Source organism: Pongo pygmaeus, chromosome 6, assembly GCF_028885625.2.
Source record: "Pongo pygmaeus isolate AG05252 chromosome 6, NHGRI_mPonPyg2-v2.0_pri, whole genome shotgun sequence".
Taxonomy (NCBI): domain Eukaryota; kingdom Metazoa; phylum Chordata; class Mammalia; order Primates; family Hominidae; genus Pongo; species Pongo pygmaeus.
The window spans coordinates 27,334,623-27,361,995 of NC_072379.2; the positions used below are offsets into that span (position 1 = coordinate 27,334,623).

Consider the following 27,373-nt stretch of genomic DNA (forward strand, 5'->3'; position numbering starts at 1 on the left):
ATCAGGCACGCAGCTGGAGCGGACAGCACAGCTTCCGGGATTTGGCGGGGCCTTTGTCTCTTGCTGCAGCCGGTGCTCCAAGTCTAGTCTTCACTGCTCTGCGTTCTCTGCTGTTAAAGGCTCGCCGCTGTGACCCTGTTACCTGCAAGAACTTGGAGGTTCACAGCTAAGACTCCAGGACCCCCTGGAAGCCTAGAAATGGTGAGCCTGCTGGGTCCGACATCCCGAGAGAGGGGGAGGGTCTGGTTGGAACCGATTGGAAGTGGCTGTGGCGGGCCTCGGGCCTTCCCGCAGTCGGCTCCGAGATCCGCGGCCCGAGTTCTCCTTGGCGCAGCTCGGCCCTCAGTCTCCTTCAGCAATAAGATGGCGGCTGGGCTGACAGCCGGGACCCCGGGCGTCCTGTGTCCTCGCTGCGCAGTGACTGTGCTTTGGCCTGGAGCCCTCGGTGGGCAGCTGTGCACCCGCAGCGTCGCATCTCTCGCGGAGTGTGCAGGGACGACGGGAGAATCGTCAGAGAAGAATCCTGACTCGGGGTGCGGGGTGCGGGGTTTATAGGAAGAGCTTTGGTCCGTGTGGTTTCCAGGTCCTCTTTTTTCCTATTAAAAATTTATGGGAGTCAAGGTAAAAATATTGAATAATTTAATCAAAGAGCGATTCAGGAATTTTAGAGCACCCAGCTATGGTTTGTAGTTTGTGGTCCGTGGGAGGGGCTTGAAAGAAACACTTTTATAAGATGCATAATGAAAAAAACAAGTTTAATAATTGGTTAGATACAGTTACGTCGTTTTTTAATTTGTATAATTAAGGTAGAAATTTCCTGGTCATGTAATCAGAGGTTGTCAGTTTATAGTTGGTTAAGCCTGAATTTTGTTCCCTCGGTGTTATTTACTTTCCCCTCCCGCCGCCAAAAATGCATTTGAGTTAGATTTTTTTAAAGTAGGAACCCAGGGACTAGAGCCTCCTCAGTGTAATTGCCTGCCACTTAATTATTTTCACATCCACAGGGGACTGATTTTCCCCTGCAGTTTTCACATGTGTCCCAAGCAGGGTCTCAAGTCTACCCCCCATCCCCCATTCCTCCAGCTTAACTCTGGCTTGCAGTAAAATACTAAATTTCCAGTTCCTTCTGACATTCCCAAATGCCAACTTACCCTCCCTAATTTGCATTGTCAACTGTGTTTCCTTTAGTGTACATTTTCGATGCCATATTTTAATTAATCATTTTTGACAAAGCATTGGATGGCACGTTTTAAAAGATTTGTTTCCTGTTTGTAAATATTTCCTATGAGAAGAAAGCAAAGAATAATCCCCTGACATTGTATTGTAAATCTCTGTGCCTCTTTTCTTTTTATCTTCCTTAGGCACAGAGATCTTATCAGAATGTTTTTGGGTCATGATTGCTTTCCCTTTGGAAACTTTATGGGGTGATGTGTTCTCAGCCACCCTTCAGTTCTTTTTCTGGTCCTGGGTTTCAGTACTGTCTGGGGCAAGATACCTACCATGGCAGTGTTGCTAAAGTGTCTAGTAAATATCAGCTCCTGGGTCATTTTCTCTCGTAGAATAACCTGAAGTATGGAATGTAGCTTCTCAGGGGAGCAGGTGGATGCCCTGGGGCTGCGAAGCATCTCCTGGGCTACTCTTCCTTTGAAAAGCTTACCCCTTGAGATATTAAGATTGTCTTTACTCAACCTAGCTTTCATTTCTTGGAGAAACATTGCTGGTCAGCCAATCAGATGCTGGTATTGGGAGGAAAACACCAAAATTATTTCTGTCCCCAGGATTCTCTAAGATTTGTGGGAAAAAAAAAAGTATTCCAGAAGATACAACAAAACCTGACCTGGAGATCGAGACCATCCTGGCCAATATGGTGAAAGCCCGTTTCTACTAAAATACAAAAAATTAGCCAGGCATGGTGGTGCATGCCTGTAATCCCAGCTACTCGGGAGGCTGAGGCAGGGGAATCGCTTGAACCCAGGAGAGGGAGATTGCAGTGAGCCAAGATCATGCCACTGCACTCCAGCCTCGAGACTCCGTCTCAAACAAACAAACAAACAAAAACAATCTGACCCCAGTGAGATGGTACAAGAACTTGCAAAGTAAAATACACCTGGGGTATAGTGTCTTCTGAGAGGGTGGTTATTGAGTCTCCCTCTGTTGCCCAGGCTGGAGTGCAGTGGCGTGGTCTTGGCTCAGTGCAACCTCTGCCTTCCGGGTTCAAGAGATTCTGCTGCCTCAGCCTCCCGAGTAGCTGGAATTACAGGCACGCACAACCACACCCGGCTAGTTTTTTGTATTTTAGTAGAGACTGGGTTTCACTATGTTCCCCAGGCTGGTCTTGAACTCCTGAGCTCAGGCAGTCCACCTGCCTTGGCCTCCCAAAGTGCTAGGGTTACAGGCGTGAGACACCACGCCTGCTGACAAATCTGTTTTCTGATCAGCACTGCCACTTCCTGGGTTTGTCACCTTGAAAAGATTTTTTTTACTTATTTTGACTTTCATTTTATTAGGGCTTGAAAGGTAAGACATATTTACAAAGGGCATAAAAGAGGTGAGTTTCAGGAAAAAATTAATATCTGATCACGTATTCCATTTGTTAAAAATTCTTTTACCTTTTTCTTTTTTCCCAGAATGAGTTTAGGAATTTTCTCACCTGTCGTTGTTGTTTTTTGAGACAGACTCTTGCTCTGTCACCCAGGCTGGAGTGCAGTGGTGTGATCTCAGCTCACTGTGACCTCTGCCTCCCGGGTTCAAGCGATTATGCTGCCTTAGCCTCCTGAGTAGCTGACATTACAGGTGCGTGCCACCATGCCTGGGTAATTTTTGTATTTTTGTTAGAGACAGGGTTTCACCATGTTGGTCAGGCTGGTCTTGAACTCCTGACCTCGTGATCTGCCCGTCTTGGCTTCCCAAAATGCTGGGCTTACAGGCGTGAGCCACCGCGCCTAGCCCACTTGTGTTTTTTATGGCTGGGTAATTACAAACATAATTCTAAGGCTTAGCTTTTAGAATGCTACCAAGGAAAAGAATAGGGATAATCTCTCTTCCATTTTGGCTGTAGAAAATGAATACATTTCCACAAGAAAATACGGGAGATAATTGGTGAGTTACATAGATTCACTTTGCAGAGTAAATTTGTTACAGTGAATATGTCTGTTCTATACCATGTTTTCTTGATTTCTGAGTTTCACGCTAAATTTTACGAGATTAAACTTGGTACCTACTAAAAGTGTTCCCATATGACTACATGATTTTTAATGGAAATAATAAAATAATAAATCTGTTGTCTGAAGGTAATAGATACTTTTGCTTTTCTTACTGAGGTGTGAAATGTAAGCACCTTAAAATTTCCTTCCCTCATATTTATACTGTGTTTGAGTAATTTTGCTGGATTTTTCAAACACTTAGTTTCAAAAACCAAGAGAGTGACTCTTAACATGGAAATTAAAGCTTCAGCCCAATGACTCCAAGCTATGGCTATTATTGAGCCTGCAAAAGGAGGTTATTAAAGGCCCAGTTAGGTTCTTTTTGGGGAGCCTCCCCTGAAGATGTCCCAGCCTGCCCACCCCAGCCATAGAAGAAGTCTTTATACTGAGAGAAGCTACAGAGCCCTGGAAAGCTGGGGACCCACAGGCAGATGGAGTTAACATTAAGATGGAAGGGGATTGGGAGGGTCTTACTGAAGATAAAGCTGTCATTGTTTTGAGGCAGTTTCTAGAGGCAGTTTGTTTTGAGGCAGTTACTTTCTTTTTTTTTCCTTTTTTTTTTTTTTTTTTTTTGAGATGGAGTCTTGCTTTGTTGCCAGGCTGGAGTGCAGTGGCGCGATCTAGACTCACTGCAACCTCCGCCTCCCGGGTTCAAGCGTTTCTCCTGCCTCAGCCTCCTGAGTAGCTGGGACTACGGGCGCGTGCCACCACACCCAGCTAATTTTTGTATTTTTAGTAGAGACGGGGTTTCACCATGTTGGTCAGGATAGTGTCCATCTCTTGACCTCATGATCCGCCCGCCTCGGCCTCCCAAAGTGTTGGGATTACAGGCGTGAGCCACTGTGCCCAGCCTGGCAGTTACTTTCTAAATAAAACAAAGTTAGAATTATGTAAAAACATTTGAATTCCGAAGGAGTATTGCAACAGGAGGAAGTACCAACTATAAGATCTTTAAGGATTGCAAAGTTTAGGCAGACAAGGGCATTCTTTCATAGGAGCAAACAAGATTAGAAAGAAGGTGGGTGGGGAACTGCAAATGGAGGGAATCAAACTTTAGGCCTGGCATGGTGGCTCATGCCTGTAATCCCAGCACTTTGGGAGATTGAGGTGGGCGGATCTACTAAAAGTACAAAAATCAGCTGGGTGTGGTGGCGGGCAACTGTAATCCCAGTTACTCAGGAGGCTGAGGCAGGAGAATCCCTTGAACCCGGGAGACGGAGGTTGCAGTGAACTGAGTGTTACTGCACTCCAGCCTGGGCAACAGAGCAAGACTCTGTCTCAAAAAAAAAAAAAAAAAATCAGATTTTAGATGAGAGAATGTTTTACCTTGAAGTCAGTATATTCTTAGAAGGGACATAAAGTGAGGTTGTATGTTGGCTCAGACTGAAGGTAGCTCAAAGCGCAGGAGTTGGTGGGAAGGAGATAAGTAAAGTCCGATTAAGAAATATTTTTGGCCGGGCGTGGTGGCTCACACCTGTAATCCCAGCACTTTGGGAGGCCGAGGTGGGCGGATCACGAGGTCAGAAGACCGAGACCATCCTGGCTAACATGGTGAAACTCCATCTCTACTAAAAATACAAAAAATTAGCCGGGCATGGTGGTGGGCGCCTGTAGTCCCAGCTACTCGGGAGGCTGAGGCAGGAGAATGGTGTGAACCTGGGAGGCAGAGCTTGGAGTGAGCCGAGATCGTGCCACTGCACTCCAGCCTGGGCGACAGAGCAAGACTCCGTCTCAAAAAAAAAAAAAGTATTTTTCTTTTGACCACTGAAGCCAAATTCAGCTGATTTTTTTAATGAGAAAAATAAAATGTGCAGTCTTTATCTGACTACGTGATAGGTAAGAAAAGAGAGCACCATCTAAGTCATAATGGTAAGGGTGGTTCTTTCCATAAACTGTTCCTGGAGAACAGAAAGGATGGAGAATTTTGTTAATCACAGCTATTTGCCAGGATTATCTATGTGCTTCATTTTTCCCTACATCTTTTTTTGTCCTATACATTTTTTCCATTTGACTTTTCCCAGGTTGTATCATTTATAATAAACTGGTCAACATAACTACAGTGTTTTGCTGAGTTCTGTGAGCAGCTCTATCAAATTATTGAACTGGAGGGAGGTTATGGGAGTCCCCAGTTTTTAAGCAGTAGCTAAGAAGAATAGATGGACCAATGAGGTTTTTGACTGACATCGGCAGTGAGGACAATGTTGTGGGACTGAGCCCTGAATCAGCGTCCGTGCTGACTCTGGATGGTGTCAGAATTCAAATGTTAGAAAATGAATTGGTGTTGGAGAATTGCTTGGTGTTCACCAGTCTACAGATCTGGGGACAGAAGAAAGATATCACGGAGGCCTGGCCTGGAATGGAACTCTGGGTGTCTGGGAATGGGAGGCTCTGCTCTCCTGTACACAGGCTGTCACACTGCCCGTTGTCCTAGGATTCCAGGTCTCCTGCCATGGTGAGAGAGGACTGAAAACTTAGAGGAAAGAAGCTCTGATAACAGACATCCTTTCCCCACAGCTGCCACCACATGATTCCCACCCACTTACAAACATACTCACTAGACATTGATGTGCACACACTCCTCCCAGGACTAGGCACCACCCTCAGGAATTTCACCGCAGCATTTTTGAACCTGTTTCTTGCTCACAAATTTGTCTACAAGTCTCCTGGCATATCCCCACCTCCAGACACTGAATCTGCAGCATCAACCTGCTTTTTCCACCAACCTAGGGTTCTGCACCACCTGTTCATAATCTCATCTGCCTGCATGGACACAAATAAATGAGAGGACAGCCCCACCTGGGCCACTATCTGTAGCACAAACCAGTCTTTCCACCTACATTGCACTCTCCCCTACCCATGGATCTTTTCTGTTTTGTTTTTGGTTTGGGGGTACACATGCACGATTGTTCTATAGGTAAAATTGTGTTGTGGGTGTTTGGTGTAGACTATTTTGTCTCTGAGGTACTAAGCATAGAACCAAATGGGTATTTTTTTCCTGATCCTCTTTGTCCTCCCACCCTCTACCCTCAACTAGGCCTCAGTGTCTGTTTTTCCTCTTATTGTCTCCATGTGTTGTTGTTATTTAGCTCTTATAAATTATAGCATGCATTTGGTTTTCTGTTTCTGCATTAGTTTTCTAAAGATAATGGCCTCCAGCTCCATCCATGTTGCTGCAAAGAAAATGATCTTGTTTTATAGCCACACAATATTCCATTATTTTTATCTACCATATTTTGTTTTCATTAAATCTTTATTTTATTTATTTCTGAAGACAGGGTCTCACTCTGTCACCCAGGCTGGAGCGCAGTGGCGTGATCTTGGCTCACTGTAGCCTCAATCTCAATCTCCTGGGCTCAAGCAATCCTCCTACCTAAGCCCCCCAAGTAGCTGGGACTACAGCATGCACCACCATGCCTGGCTAATTTTTCTTTTTGTGTTTTTTGTACAGACAGGGTTTTGCGATGTTTCCCAGGCTGGTCTCCAACTCCTGAGCTCACGTAATCCACCTGCCTCACCCTGCGAAAGTGCTGGGATTACAGGCGTGAACCACTATGCCCAACCATAATGTATTTTCTTTATCTAGCCTACCATTGAGGGTATTTAGGTTAATTCCATGTCTTTGGTACTGTCACTAGTGCTGCAATGAAGATGCATGTGCATGGGTCTTTATGATAGAATAATCTATATTCTTTGGGTATATACCTAATTAGGAGGTGGGTCAAATGGTAATTCTGTTTTTAGTTTTGTGAGGAATTGTCACACTGCTTTTCACAATGGTTGAACTAATTTACACTCTCACCAGCAGCGTATAAGCATTCTCTTTACCCTGCAACTTTGCCAGCACATCTATTATTTTTTGACTTTTTTAGTAATTGCCATTCTTACTGGTGTGAGATGGTATCTTGTTGTGGTGTTTTTTTTTTGTTTGTTTGCATCTCTCTAATGATTAGTGATGAGCACTTTTTTAATATGCTTGTTAGCCACATGCATGCTTTCTCTTTTTTCTTTTCTTTTCTTTTCTTTTTTTTTTTTTTTTTTTTGGAGATGGAGTCTCGCTCTGTTACCCAGGCTGGAGTGCAGTGGCATGATCTCAGCTCACTGCAACCTCCACCTCCTGGGTTCAAGCAATTCTCCCTCACCCTCCGAAGTAGCTGGGATTACAGGCACACCCCACCATGCTTGACTAATTTTTGTATTTTTTTTTAGTAGAGACGGGGGTTTCACCATATTGGCCAGGCTGGTCTTGAACTCTTGACCTTGTGATCCGCCTGCCTCGGCCTCCCAGAGTGCTAGGATTACAGGTGTGAGGCACCGCACCCACTTGCTTTCTCTTGAAAAGCGTGTGTTTATGTCCTTTGCCTACTTTTTAATAAGGTTTTTTTTTCTTGTAAACTTGCTTAAGTTCCTTATGGGATTCTGGATATTAGACCTTTGTCAGAAGCATAGTTTGCAAATATTTTTCTTTATTCTCTAGGTTGTCTGTTTACTCTGTTGATAGTTTCTTGTGGGTTTTGTTTTTGTTTTCTGTGAAGATGCTCTTTAGTTTAATTTGGTCCCATTTATCGATTTTTGCTTTTGTGGCGATTGCTTTTGGTATCTTCATCATAATATCGTTGGCAGTTTCTATGTCTGGAATTGTATTTCCTAGGTTATCTTCCAGGGTATTTTATAATTTTAAGTTTTACATTTAAGTCCTTAATTTATCTTGTGTTTATTTTTGGATATAGTGTATGTAGGGAGTCCAGTTTTAATCTTTTACATAGTGCTAGCTAGTTATTACAACACCATTTATTAAACAAGGAATCTCCCCTACATTTCTCTTGTCAGTTTTGTCAAAAATAAGATGATTGTAGGTGTGCTACATTATTTCTGGGCTCTCTATTCTGTTGCATCGCTCTCTGAGCCTGTTTTTGTACTGGTATCATGTTGCTGTGGTAGTGTTCAGAGTAGAGAGCTATTGCTTTAAAATGCAAATAGCCAAAAAGAGAGCACTATATTCAACCATTTCTGTAGGAGAGTGAGAGCCTACCTTCAGCAGGCACCTGGCTTCAAATTGCAAAACTACCTCCTGTCACGAAGATGTGAAAAGTTTATTTTGTCATTGAATATAGCCAATTAGCTTACACGGATGGCCTCCCCAGTTGCCAGGTGAATTTAGGATGAACTGTGTATAACATGGTACTGTAAATTCTTCTACTTATGGACTAATTATTGTGACCATCTTTGTGTCTTTGCAGTCTCTTAAGCAGATTGACTGTGATGCGTGTCACATTCTGGTTTAATTGTGTAATGAAACAGTTTTCTTTCTGTTTTATCATTGTGGAGTTACTCTGGGGCTGGAGAAAACTTTTCTTTTAATTATATTTTCCAAACACTGTTTAAACTTACCATACATGATATTAACATATAAGGTGCCAACCAAGCTTTAATCTAGATGGGCCTTTTCGTCTCAGGCTTCCAGTCAACTCATGATTGTGCTGCAAAATGCATGCTGTCCCCTGAATATGCAGGCAGAATCGTGCCTCTGCCTATTTGGTATCTAGTCCTGTATAATCACATCTAGAGAGGCTAGACCCAATTTCTAAATACTTCACAGAACAGCAATTAACCATTTTATCTCTTTCAATGACTCTCGTATCTTTAGACATGACACTGATTCAGAGACTGTGGGGCCCGTTAGAGTAACATGCATGCATTGAGTGTAGACATGTAGGCATGAGAATCTCCACTTTCCCCTTCCTCCTCTTTTTAAAATGCCCACAAATGTGCAGGTAACACTTACTGCTATTCTACACATCCAGGACCTAAACTAGCAACTCCACATTCTGAATCTGGGTCTTGCAGTAAACCTTTTATCTGAGAAATGCAAATCCTTTTAGTTATAAGGCTCAAAGAGACATTAAAACGAGACCACAATTATGTCTTTCTCTCTCCTTTGAGCTATGTATTTATCTCTTGAAACTGTTTGCTGTTGCCACAAGTAGCTATAAATTAAACTAATAATGCCACACTGAACACTATAACCCACACCCTATACAGCTTAGCAATGTATGTCAATCAGTAATCAAGGTTATTTTTAGTAAATAAGTAAGAATTCCTGACAATTTTGTATCAGCCCACTCTCTATCTCTTTTTGCCTTTAAAAATCCACTTGTAACTGCTGCTAGATTCTAGGCAACTTGAATCTTTGCTCCCAGTTTACAGTCTTCAAGTTTGGCCCAAATGAACTGTCTACTTACATTCGTGGTTCCTCAGCTTTTTCCTGTTAAGGAGGAAATTTAGGACATATTATTTAGAATGTGCCAGAGCAGCCTTTATGAGGGGATCTCTCCTTTGGTTGTACTTTTCTTGCTGTAACACCCAAGAGTGCAGAGCAGGTTGACCCCACCTAGAATCTGCACGTAAGGTCTGGCCTTTGCCTGGGATTTACAAGACAGGAGCAGACTTTGGATTGAAAATGTACAGAAAACCAAGAGGAGGCATTTTCTGCATTGTGAGATGTCAACATAGACATCTTAAAGCTACCTCCTTTGAGAGTGTGGCTATTTGAGCTTTTCAGATCTTGTTCAGTGACCTGTTACTGTTATGTGAGAGGTGCCAGGTATAAATAGAATCTGATGGCAGAATCTGTAAATGTAAACAAAGCATCTTAGGAGTGAGAGATCAAGGCCACAAAGTATCCAGAGCCATGACTACAACTGTACCTACCTGTAAAAAATGTGATACTGGAGTAGAGTATTCTTGTCCTTTCTGTTACCCAAAGACTACCTGATCAGGACAGGTGATCCAGGTTCTGGAGCTCCACCAGGGCATTTCTGTTTTCTATTTAGAATCAGCCCAAGTCTCTACTGCCTGGCTTACCATTGGGCCATCAGCCCAGGATCACTGAGAACCCTCTCACAATCACCTAGGCATCTTTGAAACATTTGAGGATGTCCAGAGTAAAACTGTGTTAGGCTGACAAGAGTGTTCATTCTGCTTTTGTCTCAGTGTAAGAGAAATGAGTCACACCAAAAAATGGGGGCTTCATTTGCGCCCCTTCTTTATATTGTTGTGACGTCTGAGGTCATCATTTGAATGGATGTTTATGGACAGAAGAGTTGTTATTATTATTTCTGTTTATTTTACCTTGTTAAGAATACATATTTATCTTCTAATACAATTATCCTAGAAAACCCTAAGAGATTTGTTTAAATTGCTTATTAGTATATGTTATAAAATTGATAGGGCAGTGGCTAAAAAAGATTAAAATTACACAAACTGTGGGATTTAAGTTTCTCTTAGGTAAGCTTAGGAAAAACAGAACAGGAAATACCCCAGTGGCATAGAGAGCAGAATTCTACATAGTATCCTCTCCCTGCCCCAATTCTGTTCAGATTCACCCTTTTTGGAGGCCTTATTGAGATCTGGCTTCACCTTGGAGTCTAGCCTCACAGAACTGATTGAAAGAGAAGTATTTTGGGTGATGAATTCGGCTGCCTTTCTAGAGCTGTTGCTCAGAGTTTCCTGAAATCTAAAAGCAGATAAATGGGAAAAATAAAGTAATATTTTAGGGCCTTAATTTCTTAATTTTGTATTAAAATCAGTGCATGCAGAAACATGCCATTTAGCAACTTATTCCTTATTCTATTCCTGAAGACCCAGCAGTTGCTCCACAAGCCACAAACAAGTAAATATAAACACAATAAAAATTCCTCCAAACTATGTTAAACTCTTTTCTTTATTACTCTCATCTGACTATATGTAGCTTTTATTCTGTACTTAAAAAAAAAAAAATTACAAGAAATAAAAATGCTGGGCCCTTTATCTAAATTCTGGCAATTATTAAACAAAACCAACTCCCAGGGTGTTAGGAGGATTAAATCACGTAATGTTTTATTCCTAGCAGTGCTCCGTAACATACTCTTGAGGACATAGTACCTGTTTAATAAACATTGCATTAGTGCATGTGTAAATGTTGTTTTCCAAATGCAGACTTATTTGGACATTGCTGGCCTCTGTTTCCTCTGTAAACTTTAAAGAGCCAACAAAGAATATACTTTAGGATGAAGATTGGTTGTCTTTATTTGTACCAGAAGTATTTGTATTGTGACAAGAGTGCTGAGTGTAAGGGATTCTGTGATGTGCCTGCTTTCTCTAACTAGTGCTAATAATGAGCGCAGGGGGAGCAACATCAGCATCAATAGAGGACTTGTTTCATGGACCATTTTCAAACCTGCAGAATCACATTACATAGAGTGGGGCCAAAATCACCAAGTGATTTATAAGCTTATCAGTGCTTGAGAGATAATAATTAGGGAAGCATTTATCAGCCCAGGCTTCTAATTAAGATTACATAGCCAGTTTGCAGAAATCTCTATTTGTGCCCTCCCCACAGGTTCTGTTCTACTGTTCTGGAAGCATCCATATTGCTTTAAGGGCCTCATGTGACTCAAAGGTGAGGCCAGAATCAAGGATGAGGGATTCAAGATACATTTGTGAGTGTTAAGTTCTATCTTCGCACTAAAGGGTGGTCACAAGGCCTGTTTTCTTTGGGTTTGGTAGGGACAGGGCAGAGTGGCCCATATTTCCATTACTTTAGCAAAAATTGTTGGTGTCTGTGGTAGGAGAGGGCACCTGAGGATGGGAAAGGAGAAACTTATATCATTATCTCCATAGAGCAGCTTATTTTTCTTGAATCTCTTCTGTTATAAAGGACAGAAATGGGTGGACTTTTTCTGCAGGTCTTGGACCTTCTGCCTGTGGGTGTGGTGGTAGCAGGTAAACAGGTGGTGCCGACACCTTTAAAGGCATATTCTTAAGATTCAGGTGTAATTTCTCCAGAGAATCATCTGATAAAGAATCCCAGAGCAGGAAGAGAAAGAGGAAAAAAATGGCTGTTTTTCCACTAAAAGTGTCTCAGATCAAGAGCTGTGTCCACTGTGCCTCCTGGAATGCCATGTGTTTAGTACTTACAAACCTTCTCTACTTGTGCTTTTCCTCCCTAATGAGTTTAACTACTGTAAAAAATTTTTCATTATAGTCAAGTGTCTGAAAAATTTTTTTAAATTTATTTTTGAGACGGAATCTCACTCTGTCACCCAGGCTGGAGTGCAGCGGCATGATCTTGCCTCACTGCAACCTCTGCCTCCTGGGTTCAAGCAATTCTCCTGCCTCAGCCTCCTAACTAGCTGGGATTACAGGTGCGTGCCACCATGCCCGGCTAATTTTTGTATTTTTAGTAGAGACGGGGGTTCACCGTGTTGGCCAGGCTGGTCTCAAACTCCTGACCTTGTGATCCGCCTGTCTTGGCCTCCCAAAAGTGCTGGGATTACAGGCGTGAGCCACCACACCCAGGCAAATATTTCTTCCTATATACTGGAGCCTTCTCTACATCATGGCTTCTTATATGCCATGTAGAATTCTCACCATGAATTTATGATCTTAAAAATGTTCCCTTTATGACTATTGAATATGGGAGGATGAATATACTCAAGATTCCTATTGGGGAAAAGCTGGGGTCCTTAGTCAAGGAGAACATGTAATATTGAGGTTTCATCTGTCTTCTCCATTAGCTCTATGCAGAACAGGATTAAGAAAATGCTTTTTGAAACAGGATGGCATTTACTACCCAGAAAGTTCTGAAGAAAATTATTAGGAGATATATGTTGTCTAGGGTGCTAAAGAAAGACTATTTAAAATTACTGTTAAAAATTACAGAACATGGGAGATGTCTGTATCTCAAACTTTGCATAAAATGGATGTTTCTTTATGGTTAAATTCAGGTCTATAATTTACTTTTTGGGGAAGTAATATCCCAGCAGTGATGCTGTGTCCTTCTGTTCATCAGCACATTATAAAAATTTGTCCTAGTTCAGTGGATATTAATGATTCACTTGGTTAAAGAGCTCTCTGACAGATTTTTTAACTATAGAGTTAGTAATTTTTCTCTCGATTATTAAGTATCAGTTTTCTTTCTTTTTTTTTTTGAGACAGAGTTTCACTCTTGTTCCCCAGGCTAGAGTGCAATGGCGCAATCTCGGCTCACTGCAACCTCCGCCTCCCGGGTTCCAGCGATTCTCCTGCCTCAGCCTCCTGAGTAGCTGGGATTACAGGCGTGCACCACCATGCCCGGCTAATTTTTTGTATTTTTGATAGAAACGAGGTTTCACCATGTTAGCCAGGCTGGTCTCTGAACTCCTGACCTCAGGTGATCTGCCCACCTCAGCCTCCCAAACTGCTGGGATTGTAGGTATGAGCCACTGGGGCCAGCCAGTTATTAAGTATCTTTATGCAGCTGATGTGCATAAACCATTACAGTTAATCTGGCAGCTGCCCTTCTTTATTAGGTTTTCTTTGCATGTATCTGTCTTTGGAAAATGAAGGCTCTCATATTTGTTTACGGGTCAGAAAAACTGGGAAAACCCACACTCCTCCCACTTACTGGATGCTTGACAAAATAATCTTCTTGGGCAAAAATCATTGGCATTATTGGTGATCTTCTTAGAAATTAAGAAACTTAGACTTTATTCCAGATGTTCTGAAAAAATATATGCATAACAAGATCTTTAGTTTATCATACACATTAAAATTTGAGAGGTCCCTTCTAACTCCATGTCTTTTCCAGCTGAAACATATACACTCAAAAATGTACGTTTGTGTTCATGCCCTTAATTTTATACTTTATCATCCAGAAAAGTATCATATATACACTGGTGTTATGGATCTTATGTCATTCTCTTTTCTCAGAGTTAGAGAATACATTAGAAAATATTTCTGTATTGAAAATTATTTTATTGGATCATTTTAGTCACTCCTGTAAGTCAGAACTTGTTCTCTTTACTCTTTCATTTCACCTTAAGTCAAATAAAAAATTCTGCCCACAGCCACTTAGTAAACATATGTGTGTTTGTGTGTGTGTGTTTTTTTCAGGGACCGCTGACATTTAGGGATGTGAAAATAGAATTCTCTCTAGAGGAATGGCAATGCCTGGACACTGCGCAGCGGAATTTATATAGAGATGTGATGTTAGAGAACTACAGAAACCTGGTCTTCCTTGGTGAGGATAATTTCAATACACAATACTCTAAAAGTTTCATTTCTCCTCTTTGTAAAATGTTTTTTGGTAATTTATGCTTTGCATAAATGAGTTTCAGATCCCAGTTTTCAAGAAAACAGATTTGTCAGTGTAGAAAAGAACTTCTTCAAGATGTTTCATTTTGACCTGAACTCACCACATTCCTGAGCTGATCTATATCCTTCACTCTAAATTAGTGGTAATTCCAGAAATTTATTGGCATAAAATATTGTTGCTACCACCAATTTTTCATTTAGTAGTACTGGGCACTATTAAATAAAATTAGAGATCTACAAATGTAGGCTGGGCGTGGTGGCTCATGCCTGTAATCCCAGCACTTTGGGAGGCTGAGGTGGGTGGATTACCTGAGGTCAGGAGTTCGAGAGCAGCCTGGCCAACATGGTGAAACCCTGTCTCTACTAAAAATAAAAAAATTAGTCAGGCATGGTGGTGGGCGCCTGTAATCCAACTACTCAGGAGGCTGAGGCAGGAGAATCGCTTGAACCTGGGAGGCGGAGAGTGCAGTGAGCTGAGAGCGTGCCATTGCACTCCAGCCTGGGTGACAGAGTGAGGCTCTGTTTTAAAAAAAAAAAAAAAAAAACTACAAATTTAAAATATTTAGATATTTTTCATAAATTAGTATTTGGGGATTAATTTACTAGATTAATCTGTTACATCCTCTTTATTGAGCATATTACTATGTTGGTAATTGGAGAATATGAGCAAGATTTATGTTATTTATTTTTAATAAAACAGGTATTGCTGTCTCTAAGCCAGACCTGATCACCTGGCTGGAGCAAGGAAAAGAGCCCTGGAATATGAAGAGACATGAGATGGTAGACAAAACCCCAGGTAGGTGACAGTTAATACAACAGACGACACAAATGAGAGGTCCAAAAGTCAAAGAGAAGGCCAGTCTTTTTTTTTGAGACAGAGTTTTGACCTTGTTATCCAGGCTGGAGTGCAAGGGTGTGATCTCGGCTTACTGCAACCTCTGCCTCCCAGGTTCAAGCGATTCTCCTGCTTCTGCCTCCTGAGTAGCTGGGATTACAGGCACCTACCACCATGCCTGGCTAATTTTGTATTTTTAGTAGAGACGGAGTGTCTCCATGTTGGTCAGGCTAGTCTCGAACTCTCGACTTCAGGTGATCTGCCCGCCTCAGCCTTCCAAAAGTGCTGGGATTACAGGCGTGAGCCACTGCGCCTGGCCTCAGTCTTTAAAATGTAATTTGGGAAGCTGTTTCCAAAAAAAATAGTTTCTGGGAAGCCTGAAACTTTTATTTTGCTCTCACATAGGCGCATCTTCTGTCTAATGCTTTTAAATTTTCTAAGGTGATCTTCTTCAAGTTTACAGTGAGAGCCAAAGTCCTTTCCATGGGAGTAAGAGACTGCACAATCTGACTACTTTTCCATTGCTTTTGAGGACACACAAATCACTGCATAATTTTGAGAAACTCTGTTAAACTACTTTTCTTTTTGTTTTTTTGAGACGGAGTCTCGCTCTGTTGCCAGGCTGGAGTGCAGTGGCGCGAGCTGGGCTCACAGCAACCTCTGCCTCCTGGGTTCGAGCAATTCTCCTGCCTCAGCCTCCCGAGTAGCTGGGACTATAGGCATGCACCACCACGTCCAGCTAATTTTTGTATTTTCAGTAGAGATGGGGTTTCTCCACGTTGGCCAGGATGGTCTTGATCTCTTGACCTCATGATCCGCCCGCCTTGGCCTCCCAAAGTGCTGGGATTACAGTTGTGAGCTACTGTGCCTAGCCCAGAAGTGTATTATTAATATTATTATTATTTTTCTGAGATGGAGTCTCACTCTGTTGCCCAGGCTGGAGATCAGTGGCGCAATCTCAGCTCACTGCAAGTTCCGCCTCCCGAGTAGCTGGGACTACAGGCGCGAACCACCATCCCTGGCTAATTTTTTGTATTTTTAGTAGAGATGGGGTTTCACCATGTTAGCCAGGATGGAGAAATGTATTATTTTAATGGTATTACAAATAAGATTTTTTCCTCTTTTATATCATGTAGCTTATTTTAAGTGTATGGAACCATAACTTGTATGTTAATTTCATATTGTGCTGATTTATTATTAGTTTAGACAGATTTAAATGTTTATGATTTTCTCTATATAAGATTATGTGATCTACAAAGAGCAACTTTTTACTTATCTGTTTTCAATTTCAATGGCTTTTTAAATTTTTTAAATTCTTTTGCCACGTAATTCCAGTGCTATGTTAAAATAGAAGCATTGACGTTGGCACAATATAGTTTTGCATTGGTGTCTGTAAATTTGAAGGAGCAAACAGCTCTTCAAGTTTTTATAAACTGGTTTTAGAAGGTAAAGATCTTTTGTTGGGTTCCCAGGGTGATGGGATACCCTCTGGATTTGTAGTAGAGAGGGGTGTAGCTTGGTCACAAGGCTGCTGGGTCTACACTAGGGTCCACCTTTACTGGCTTGTTACAAGGGGCTTGGATATTTGTAATTTCCATTTTATTTTTGGACAGACTGAATATCCTCCAGGACTTTGCTCTGTAGGGCAGACACTAGGGCAAGTTTCTGTAGTCGGGTCTGCATATAATGGACCTTATATTAGGATGTGGATGAGTATGGCTTTCATTGAGTACCAGAGAGGATTTCCCCAGGCCACTGTGTAGGTTTCTGTGTAGATATAACTGGCCATAAACTGTGGCTCAGAGAGTTGGAACTGAGTCATTAAACTGCTTCAGAGACCACAGTAAATGCCAAGGTCTGCAAGCTGGCCTGCCTGCATGGCTATAAGTGGTTGTCTTCCTCCAGGCTGCTGGAAGGGCAGGACCTTTTCCAGACTGTGGCTGGGAGAAGTTTGGGACGGTTGTAGAGTAAGTTCAGAATTCTCAGTGGGACCAAGTTTGGTGGGCCATTTTCTGGTCTGTAGCCAAGAACAGGAGTCCTTTAGTTTGCTGCCTGAATGAGGGCCTGCCTTCTGAAAACAACAGCCCTCAATCTTGGGTTTAGCATTTCACAACTCCCTCCCTGGATCTCAAAGCTCTTTTAAAGGCGCTTATTTTTGAGATGGGGTCTTGCTTCATAACCCATTCTGGTCTTGAAATCCTGGCCTGAAGCAATTCTCCAACCTCAATGTATGATAAAGCTTTCATTACAGGTGTGAGCCATGATGCCTGGCTCTCTCAAAAGGCCTTTTTATGAGGGATGGCTGACAAATTTTCTTGCTGTTGGAGGATAACAAAATAAGGCACCTTTTAGTGTCCTATCTTCCTGATGTCACTCTTCCTATACATTTTTACTTTCTATTTTCTATTTCAAATTTGTCTGTAACTTTAGAATCAGACCTTTGGGGCAATATGCTAGAATTTACATGTTATGCCTGAAGTAAATTAGATAATTAGTAGGCACTCCGTAATTACTAAAATAGTTACTTATAAATTTAAGTTTGCTGCAGGCAAAAAGGAATAGTATTTTCACCCACTTTTTAGCCTATATCTAAGTAATAACATAATGTATCCCCCAAATATTTGTTTTATATATCAGAGGCACTAACTATATTCAGCAAAATAAAAATTTTTTCTTTATTTGGCAACGTAAGGCTGTTCTTTGCTTCTATAGTTGGATTGCAGCAGTTTCATCTTGTGTAAGAATAGCATATATGTAAAACATAAAAATTATCTCAATTTTTAAAAATGCTTACTTATTAAGTTTTTTATTAGAATCTTCTATGTATGATTATACTGCATTTTCTCTGAAATTTTACTGCCGTACAGTGCATGCCAGTGATTCAAATACTTGCCTTCCATAAGTACAGTTACACTCAAATATTGCAGTTATCTAGACAAATTCTTTTTAATGGTACATCAATATTGCAAAGCAGGTTTTATGAGTAAACATTTCTTTTAATGTTTTACAGTTCCATATTAGTGTTTTTTTGTTTAGTGTAGGTTTCTTGTCAGTTTTTGTTTCTTATTTTTACGGTTTTAGCAATTTGCACTTCTGTTTGTACACTTCAAGTGAATGTTGGGTTTAACTAAGAAATAAGTCAGCCATATGTCCATCATAGTCTGATTATATATGTGTGTGTTTTTATCTATAAATAAGACTTTAATTTTGGTTATGGCATATCTTGTGTGTATTCTTTCTTAGCTGATTTTCAATGGTTGTTTTGTCTAAGTGAGTAGTCATGGAAATAGTCTTTCCACCATGTGTTTAATGATAAATATTATATAATTTCCTTTGGGTAAGAGAAACACTTTTGTAATTTGAAGGTAATTTTTGGAAATATTTGTAATTTTTTTTTTTTTTTTTTTTTTAGTTTTTCTTTTAAAAAATAATTGTTGTAAAAACACGTAACCTAAAATTTACCATCTTAAATCTATTTAAGTTTACATTTCATTGCCAGGCATGGTGGTGGCTCACATCTGTAATCCTCAGATTTTGGGAGGCCAACACAGGAGCATCACTTGAGCCCACATTTTTTTTTTTTTTTTGAGATGGAGTTTTGCTTTTGTTGCCCAGGCTGTAGTACAATGGCGTCATCTCGGCTCACCATAACCTCCGCCTCCTGAGTTCAAGTGATTCTCCTGCCTCAGCCTCCTGAGTAGCTGGGATTACAGGCATGTGCTACCATGCCTGGCTAATTTTGTATTTTTAGTAGAGACAGGGTTTCTCCATGTTGGTCAGGCTGTTCTCCACCTCCCGACATCAGGTGATCCACCCGCCTCAGCCTCCCAAAGTGCTGGGATTACAGGAGTGAGCCACCGTGCCTGGCCGGAGCCCAAATGTTTGAGGCCAGCTTGGACAACATATGGAGACCCTCTTTCTACAACTTTTTTTAAACATAGCCAGACATGGTGGTTGTCACCTGTGGTCCCAGCTACTTGGGAGATTGAGGGGAGAGGATTACTTAAGCCTGGAAGTTTGAGGCTGCAGTGAGCCTTAATTGTGCCACTGCACTGCAGCTTGGGTGACAAGTGAGACCCTGTCTCCAAAAAGCTGTACATTTCAGGCATGTTAACTATATTCACATAATTATGCAAAAGACTTCTTGAAATTTTACATCTTGTAAAACTAAAACTCAGTACCCATTAAGCAATAACTGCCCATTTTACCCTCTCTCCAGCCCTTGACAAACACCCTTCCACTTACTGTTTTTATGAGTGTGACTGTTTAAGATATCTCATATAAGTGGGATCACACAGTATCCATCATTTTGTTACTGGCTTATGTCAGGTGACAAAATATTCTCAAAGTTTATCTTAAAATGTGACAATTTTCTTTTTTAAGGCTGAATAATATTCCACTGTATTTATATGTTACATTTTTTGGTGTGTTTATAAATCAAGAAGACAGTTGGGTTGCTTCAGCCTTTTGGCTTTTGTGAATACTGGTACAATAAACATGGATGTTCAAATATATTTTTAAGATCCTATGTTGCATAGTTTGGATATAGATTCATAAATGGGATACTGTGTTTAATAATAATTCCATCTTTAATTATTTGAGAAACATGTATATAATATTTTAAAATAATGGCTGCATCCTTGTTTTTCACCAAAAAATAAGATGGGTTTTATTTTCATTGCATCAACAGATTTGGTGCCTTTTAAAAAATGTATAGTGGCCATTCTAACTGGTATGAGGTGATTTTGTTCTTCATTGTGTTTTTTATGCATTTCTCTATAAATTAGTAATTTTGTCTGTCCTTTCAAATGCTTTTTCCCATGTATATATATCTCTTGATAAAGATTCAATTATTTAAAATTCAATATTATTGAACTTTATATGATACTTAATATTATAAACTTTATGTGATAAAGTTCAATTATTTCTTAATTTCTGTTCTTCATATCTTCATTTCTCATCAAGTTATTCAACTGTATTGTTCAGTTTGAAAAGTTGTTCATATATTCTGAATATTAGCTCCTATCACATGTGATTTGCAAACATTTTCACTTATTTCCTAGGGGACATTGTCACTCTCTTGAATGTTTTCTTTGATGTGTAAAAATTTTGAAGTATAGCGTAATTCAGTTTTTCTGTTCTTTTCTTTGTTGCTCATGCATTAATATCGTAAATGGTGCCAAGACCAACGTAATGTCTTTCCTCTATATTTTTCCTAAGAGATTTGTTAGTTATTTTTTTATGTTTAAGTATTTTATTTAAAATATTTTTTGTATATGGTTCCAAGAAAGGATCAAACTTTATAGGTGTTAATATCCAGTTTCACCATTATTTTTTGAAGAGATTATCTTTCCTCTATCGTGTGCTCATGGCAACTTTGTGGAAGATCATTTGATCATATACAGAAGGGTTCATTTCTAGGCTCTCTATTCTGTTCTTTCATCTCTTTATCTGTCTTTGTGTCAGTACCACATTGTTTTTGTTATTGTAGCTTTTAATATGCTGTGAAATCAGGAAGTATAATGGCTGTTTGTTCTTTTTCATGGGTGTTTGGATAGTTATAGATTTTAATCAAATTTTAAAAATTTAGACAATATTTCTGTTAAAAACTGTGCTATAGTATTTTTATAGAGATTATGTTGAATTTCTTTACCACTGTATTGTATTGACATCTTAACAAAATGAAGATTTTTTGTTTGTTTGTTTTTTGAGATGTTGTTTCGCTCTTGTTGCCCAGGCCAGAATGCAATGGCTGGCGCGATCTCGTCTCATTGCAACCTCTGCCTACCGGGTTCAAGTGATTCTCGTGCCTCAGCCTCCCAATTACAGGTGCCTGCCTCCACGCCCAGCTAATTTTTTTGTATTTTTAGTAGAGACGGGGTTTCACCATGTTGGCCAGACTGGTCTCAAACTTCTGACCTTAGGTGATCCACCCGCCTTGGCCTCCCAAAATGCTGGGATTACAGGCATGAGCCACTGTGCCCGGCCCAAAATGAAGTTTTTTGACCCTTGAGCAAAAATATGTTGAAGAATGTGTTTTATTTTCACATTTCTTTTAATTCCTAGTTTCTTTCGGTTTTGGTCAGAATACATACAGTTTATTATTTTGGTCTTAAGTTTATTTATTGTTGTTGTTTCTGAGACAGGCTGGAGTGCAGTGGCATAATTTTGTCTCACTGCAGCCTCAGTCTCCTGGGCTCAAGTGATCCTTTTCCTCAGCCTCCTGAACAGCTGGGACTACAGACATGCCCTACCATGCCTGGCTAATATTTTGATCATTTGTAGGGACAGATTCTCACTGTGTTGCCCAGGCTGGCCTCAAACTTCTGGCTTTAAGTCATCCTCCCACCTTGAAATCCCAGAGTGTTGGGTTATAGTCATGAGCCCCTGCACCCAGCTGGTATTCTTATATTAGTAAGACTTGGTATGTGTCCTAACAGAATGCACCAGCTGCAAATAAGGATATTGTGTATTCCCTTGCTTTTGACTAGAAAGTTTTGTACATGTCTGTTAAGCCTAGTTGGTATATGATATTGTTTGGATGTTCATGTTCTCCAAACCTCATGCTGCGATGTAATCCTCAATGTTTGATGTGGGACCTGGAGGAAGGTGCTTGGGTCATGGGGGCAAATTCCTTATGAATGGCTTGGCACTATCCTCTTGGTAATCAAAAAGTTTACACTCCATCAATTCAAGTGAGAGCTAGTTTATTAGAAGAGTAGATAGTTATGGTAGTTACAGATTCCTGGTAAATTGACCCGTTTTACAATTATATAATATCAGTCTTTATCTCATGCTGGTACTTGACTTAAAGCATATATATATATGTCTGATATAATTATGACTGCCTCACCCAATTGTGGTTGCTATTTGCATAGATATAGATCTTTTTCATTCTGTTACTTTCAGCCTATTTGACTTAGTGCCAAAATGGATCTCTTTTAGGTAGTGTATTGTATGCTTTCTTATTTATTTATTTACATAGTTATTTATTTTTGAGATAGGGTCTCACTCTGTCAACCAGGCTGGTTTGCAGTGGTGTGATCATGGCAATGAGCTGCAGCAATAACCTCCCAAACTCAGATGATGATCTCATTTCAGCTTGTCAAGTAGCTGGTTACAGGCATGTGCCATCATACCCAGCTTAGTTTTTTGTATTTTCTGTAAAGACAGAGTTTTGCCATGTTGCTGAGGCTGGTCTCAAACTCCTGCAATGAAGTGATCAGCTCACCTTGACCTCCCAAAGTCCTGGGATTACATTTCTTTTTATTAAGTAGTTTATATTTAAAATGATTTTTTAAAGAAATGATGTTACTATTACCAGTTTCATTGTTATTGTTTCTTGTGTTTTTTAGATATGTTTTTTCTCATTTCCTGTTTCACTCCTTGAATTTTTGTTTAATCTCATAGTGACATGCTTTATTTTTTGTTTTGCATAGTTTCTATAAATATCATCTTTGTAATTATCTTGAAAAATGAAGATTATATAAAACATCTTAAAGTTAAAACATTTTCTAGTTTGTTACTAATATTACAAATTATTTTATATTGTGTTTCTATTAACGGATTTATTCAGATTTATATTTTGTTTTTCATATTCTACAGAAGAACTTTAAGGGTTTGATGCTCCATCATTATGATAGTAAAGAATTCTATGTGTGTCTATATTTACATTTAATAGAGAGCTTTATATTTATATATGGTTTTATGATGCTGTCCAGCATTATTTTATTTTTCAACATAATGGAGTCATTTTAGCATTTCTCTTTTTATATATGCAATTTCTCACTATGTTGCTCAGGCTGATCTTGAACTCCTGGTCTCAAGTGATCAATTGCCTTGGCCTCCTAAAGCTGTAGGATTACAGGCATGAGCCATGGTGCCTGCTCACCATGTAGCATTTCCTGTAGGACTGTGCAAGGGATAATAAACACTCTTACCTTTTATTTTGGAAAATCTATTTTTTTCTTGCTTTTAAAGTAAAACAATTTCTAACCAAGTTATTGGTTAGGAATATTTTTTCTCTTATTACGTCAAAATTTGGAAAGTTCTCAGCCTTTTTTATCTTCAAGTACCCTCTGTACTACTTTTTTTTTCTATATTCTTCTAAGATTTCTTCCATGAATATATTGATTTAATTGATGATGGCCAGTAAGTTTTACATTCTGTGTTATAATTTCGTTTTGGACTTTGACTACATCACACAGTTTTTTTATGGCCTGCAAAATTTTTGTTGACAGTTCACTGGTTATCTCGTAAGAGTATGCGTATAAATGACACATTACTTTTATCTTGCAGCTCCCAAGACTCTCTTCTTGTCTGTAACTTCTGAAATTGTGCTTATATATGTGTTTGTTATAAGTATCTTTGTGTGCATCCTAGTTTGTCTAGCTTCTTCATTTTTTATTTTTCAGTTTCTTTTTGTATTTTTTACCTCCACAATTTCTGAGGGGGTGTCGATATTTTGAATATTTTTGTTTTCCTCATTTATGTGATTTTCAAAAATCGTCTGTGTTTCTGTTTCACTCATTGAATATTATTCAATTTATTTTCAATTTCTTTAATTTATAACTTTATTTTTTATGGTTGCTTTATAAAAATTTTATATTTTTTTGACAGGGCCATGTTGCCCTAATATTTTGTATACATTGTAATGTTTGATTGAGATTTGGACATTAAAAAAAAGCTGCCTATTACAATCTTTATTATGTAGCCTTGTCCTGGCATAGTCTTAAACCAATTGTCTTGGCTAGAGATTCCGGGAGTCTCTCAAACATGTTCTTAGGATGTGCCTTGTCTGAAATTTTGTGTTTACTTTTTAGTTAAAGGAGTTCATTTGTGTTTTTTGTTAAGTCAGTAATCAGTTGCTACACGTGTTCGCTGTCTGTGGTGCTGCTGCATTCTCTCTGCTGCTGTAATGTTTACCTTTGGTCTCAGCAGACAAACTGTCATTCCAAAGTATACCACCATTTCCTTCAGCACTTTATGGCATGGGAGACAGAAACCAGTGTCTTGAAAGGCCCCTAGAGGCCAGAAATAAAGATGTATGTGCCAGTATTTTTCTTGTCTTTTAAAAAGAAACCAGGAGTTGGCAATTTACTGCTGAAGACACTAGGTTATTGAGGAGCAGGAAGAGCCGTGTTGGGTAAATGTCACAGTTTTCTTTTCCTTCTTTGTAGCTCTTTGCATTGTTCTCACCTGGGGCACTGTACACATTTAACTCATTTATAGCTTTTCCACAAATGTATTTTGGTCAGTATATTTTTGTTACATTTATATTTCTATAAGGAATTAGGGCTTGTAGTATTTTGCTGTGCCATCTTGCTTATGTTGTAGTTTGTACAATTTTATAGGTTAAATTTGTAAAGTATATTCATCTGAGTCTAGTAAGTGAAGTAACTTGTTATTTTTATTTTTTTCAGTTATGTGTTCTCATTTTGCCCAAGATGTTTGGCCAGAGCAGAGCATAAAAGATTCTTTCCAAAAAGTGATACTGAGAACATATGGAAAATATGGACATGAGAATTTACAGCTAAGAAAAGACCATAAAAGTGTGGATGCATGTAAGGTGTACAAAGGAGGTTATAATGGACTTAACCAATGTTTGACAACTACTGACAGCAAAATATTTCAGTGTGATAAATATGTGAAAGTCTTTCATAAATTTCCAAATGTAAATAGAAATAAGAGAAGACATACTGGAAAGAAACCTTTCAAATGTAAAAACCGTGGCAAATCATTTTGCATGCTTTCACAATTAACTCAACATAAGAAAATTCATACTAGAGAGTATTCTTACAAATGTGAAGAATGTGGTAAAGCCTTTAACTGGTCCTCAACACTTACTAAACATAAGATAATTCATACTGGAGAAAAACCCTACAAATGTGAAGAATGTGGCAAAGCTTTTAACCGGTCCTCAAATCTTACTAAACATAAAATAATTCATACTGGAGAGAAACCGTACAAATGTGAAGAATGTGGGAAAGCTTTTAACCGGTCCTCAACCCTTACTAAACATAAAAGAATTCATACAGAAGAGAAACCCTACAAATGTGAAGAATGTGGCAAGGCCTTTAACCAGTTCTCGATTCTTAATAAACATAAGAGAATTCATATGGAAGATAAACCCTACAAATGTGAAGAATGTGGCAAAGCCTTTAGAGTATTCTCAATTCTTAAAAAACATAAGATAATTCATACTGGGGAAAAACCGTACAAATGTGAAGAATGTGGCAAAGCCTTTAACCAGTTCTCAAACCTTACTAAACATAAGATAATTCACACTGGAGAGAAACCCTACAAATGTGATGAATGTGGCAAAGCCTTTAACCAGTCCTCAACGCTTACTAAACATAAAAGAATTCATACAGGAGAAAAGCCCTACAAATGTGAAGAATGTGGCAAAGCTTTTAAACAGTCCTCAACCCTTACTGAACATAAGATAATTCATACTGGAGAGAAACCCTACAAATGTGAAGAATGTGGCAAGGCCTTTAGCTGGTCCTCAGCTTTTACTAAACATAAGAGAAATCATATGGAAGACAAACCGTACAAATGTGAAGAATGTGGCAAAGCCTTTAGTGTATTCTCAACCCTTACTAAACATAAAATAATTCATACTAGAGAAAAACCCTACAAATGTGAAGAATGTGGCAAAGCCTTTAACCAGTCCTCAATTTTTACTAAACATAAGATAATTCACACTGAAGAGAAATCCTACAAATGTGAAAAATGTGGCAATGCTTTTAACCAGTCCTCAAACCTTACTGCACATAAGATAATTTATACTGGAGAGAAACCCTACAAATATGAAGAATGTGACAAAGCCTTTAACAACTTCTCAACCCTTATTACACATCAGATAATTTATACTGGAGAGAAACCCTGCAAACATGAATGTGGCAGAGCCTTTAACAGATCCTCAAATTATACTAAAGAGAAACTACAAACCTGAAAGATGTGACAATGATTTTCACTACACGTCAAACTTTTCTAAACATAAACCATATTGGTGGCCTAGAAATGTGAGGAATGTGACAAGGCCTTTAAATGGTTGTCACACTTGATTATAGGTAAGATAATTTATACTGGAGAAAAATCCTCCAAGCATGAAGAATGTGGCAAACTTTTAACCAATCCTCACACCTTATTGCACATGAAAGCATTTATACTTGAGAAAAATTGTATAAAGAATATGGAAAAGCCATTTATATCTGCTCACATGTTAAAACATCAGTTCATACTTAATAAAATGCAATTACTGTCAAAAGATCTTTCAGAAAATATAAGCCTTTAATACGAGGAAGAGTATTCTTAAGACGAACATTACAAATAGAAAGAGGGTTGTAGTACCTTTAGTTTTATGATCTTATTGTACACATTTTGTACCAGAGGAAAACCCTAAAGCATTAGTTGCTCAAACTTTGTTTGACATCAGGGAATTTATATTGGAGAAAAACCCTGCAAATGTAATAAGTATGGAAAAACATTTTTTCAGAAACTACAGCTTGGAAAACATCAGAGAGTTCATACTAAAATATATTTTTGCAGATGCAGTAAGTATGAAAAATATTTAATCCAAAATTAAGTCTATGTAAATATCAGAATTCACAGTAGAAATCATAAGGCATAAGGCACTGACACTTCAGACATTACACTAAATTTAGAGTGTTGAGTATAGGAAATCCAAAACTAAAATTGTTAGGTAAGTTATTTATATATAACTTTAAAAGAAGGAGAAGATTTTTTGGAGATTTATAATTACATTCAAAGTATACTTTTTTCTTGAAAAAAATTACAGATTTTTTGAAAAGCAATTAATGATGTAATTTAACTCAAATTCATGTTTTTCTTCATTCCTATTGTATTCACATGTGAAAGCAAGTGATCAGTTGTTGCTGAATCAGAGATATGAGAGACTCTTTTTTATAGGTGGGCATTATTTGTGCCCTTTTCTGTGGAAGAGTAAGAAAATTAAAATATAAGATGCATGAGGAAAATGTAGAGATGCTCTTTGTGATTAACTTAGAATATTAAGTGCTACTTGAGGTACATGTTCAGACTAACATTCTTTTGCAGTATAGTGAGAAAAAACATTTTAAATTAAAATTAATGTATCATTTTGTTGATTGTGCTTTTATGTAATAAAATGCAGTACTTTAAAAAATTTAGATTGTGAACTTAATTTTGTAATTAAACATTTTTTTTTTTAGCATGCTAA

General features: G+C 38.9%; 1 protein-coding gene across 5 annotated transcripts; it reads left to right on the plus strand.

Moving 5' to 3' along the window:
- Positions 1–27,373, plus strand: LOC129040642 (zinc finger protein 92). 5 transcript variants are annotated; one of them, XM_054495398.2, is made up of 4 exons: positions 1–201; positions 14,115–14,241; positions 15,016–15,111; positions 24,573–27,373. In XM_054495398.2, exons 1-4 carry the CDS (start codon positions 199–201, stop codon positions 26,105–26,107), a joined length of 1,761 nt encoding a protein of 586 aa, XP_054351373.1. In that variant the 5' UTR covers positions 1–198; the 3' UTR covers positions 26,108–27,373. The 5 variants fall into 5 exon arrangements, with proteins under 5 accessions (XP_054351373.1, XP_054351374.1, XP_054351375.1 ...); XM_063668382.1 differs by lacking the exon at positions 1–201 and adding an exon at positions 13,415–13,434; XM_054495399.1 differs by lacking the exon at positions 15,016–15,111 and having other exon boundaries at positions 13–201.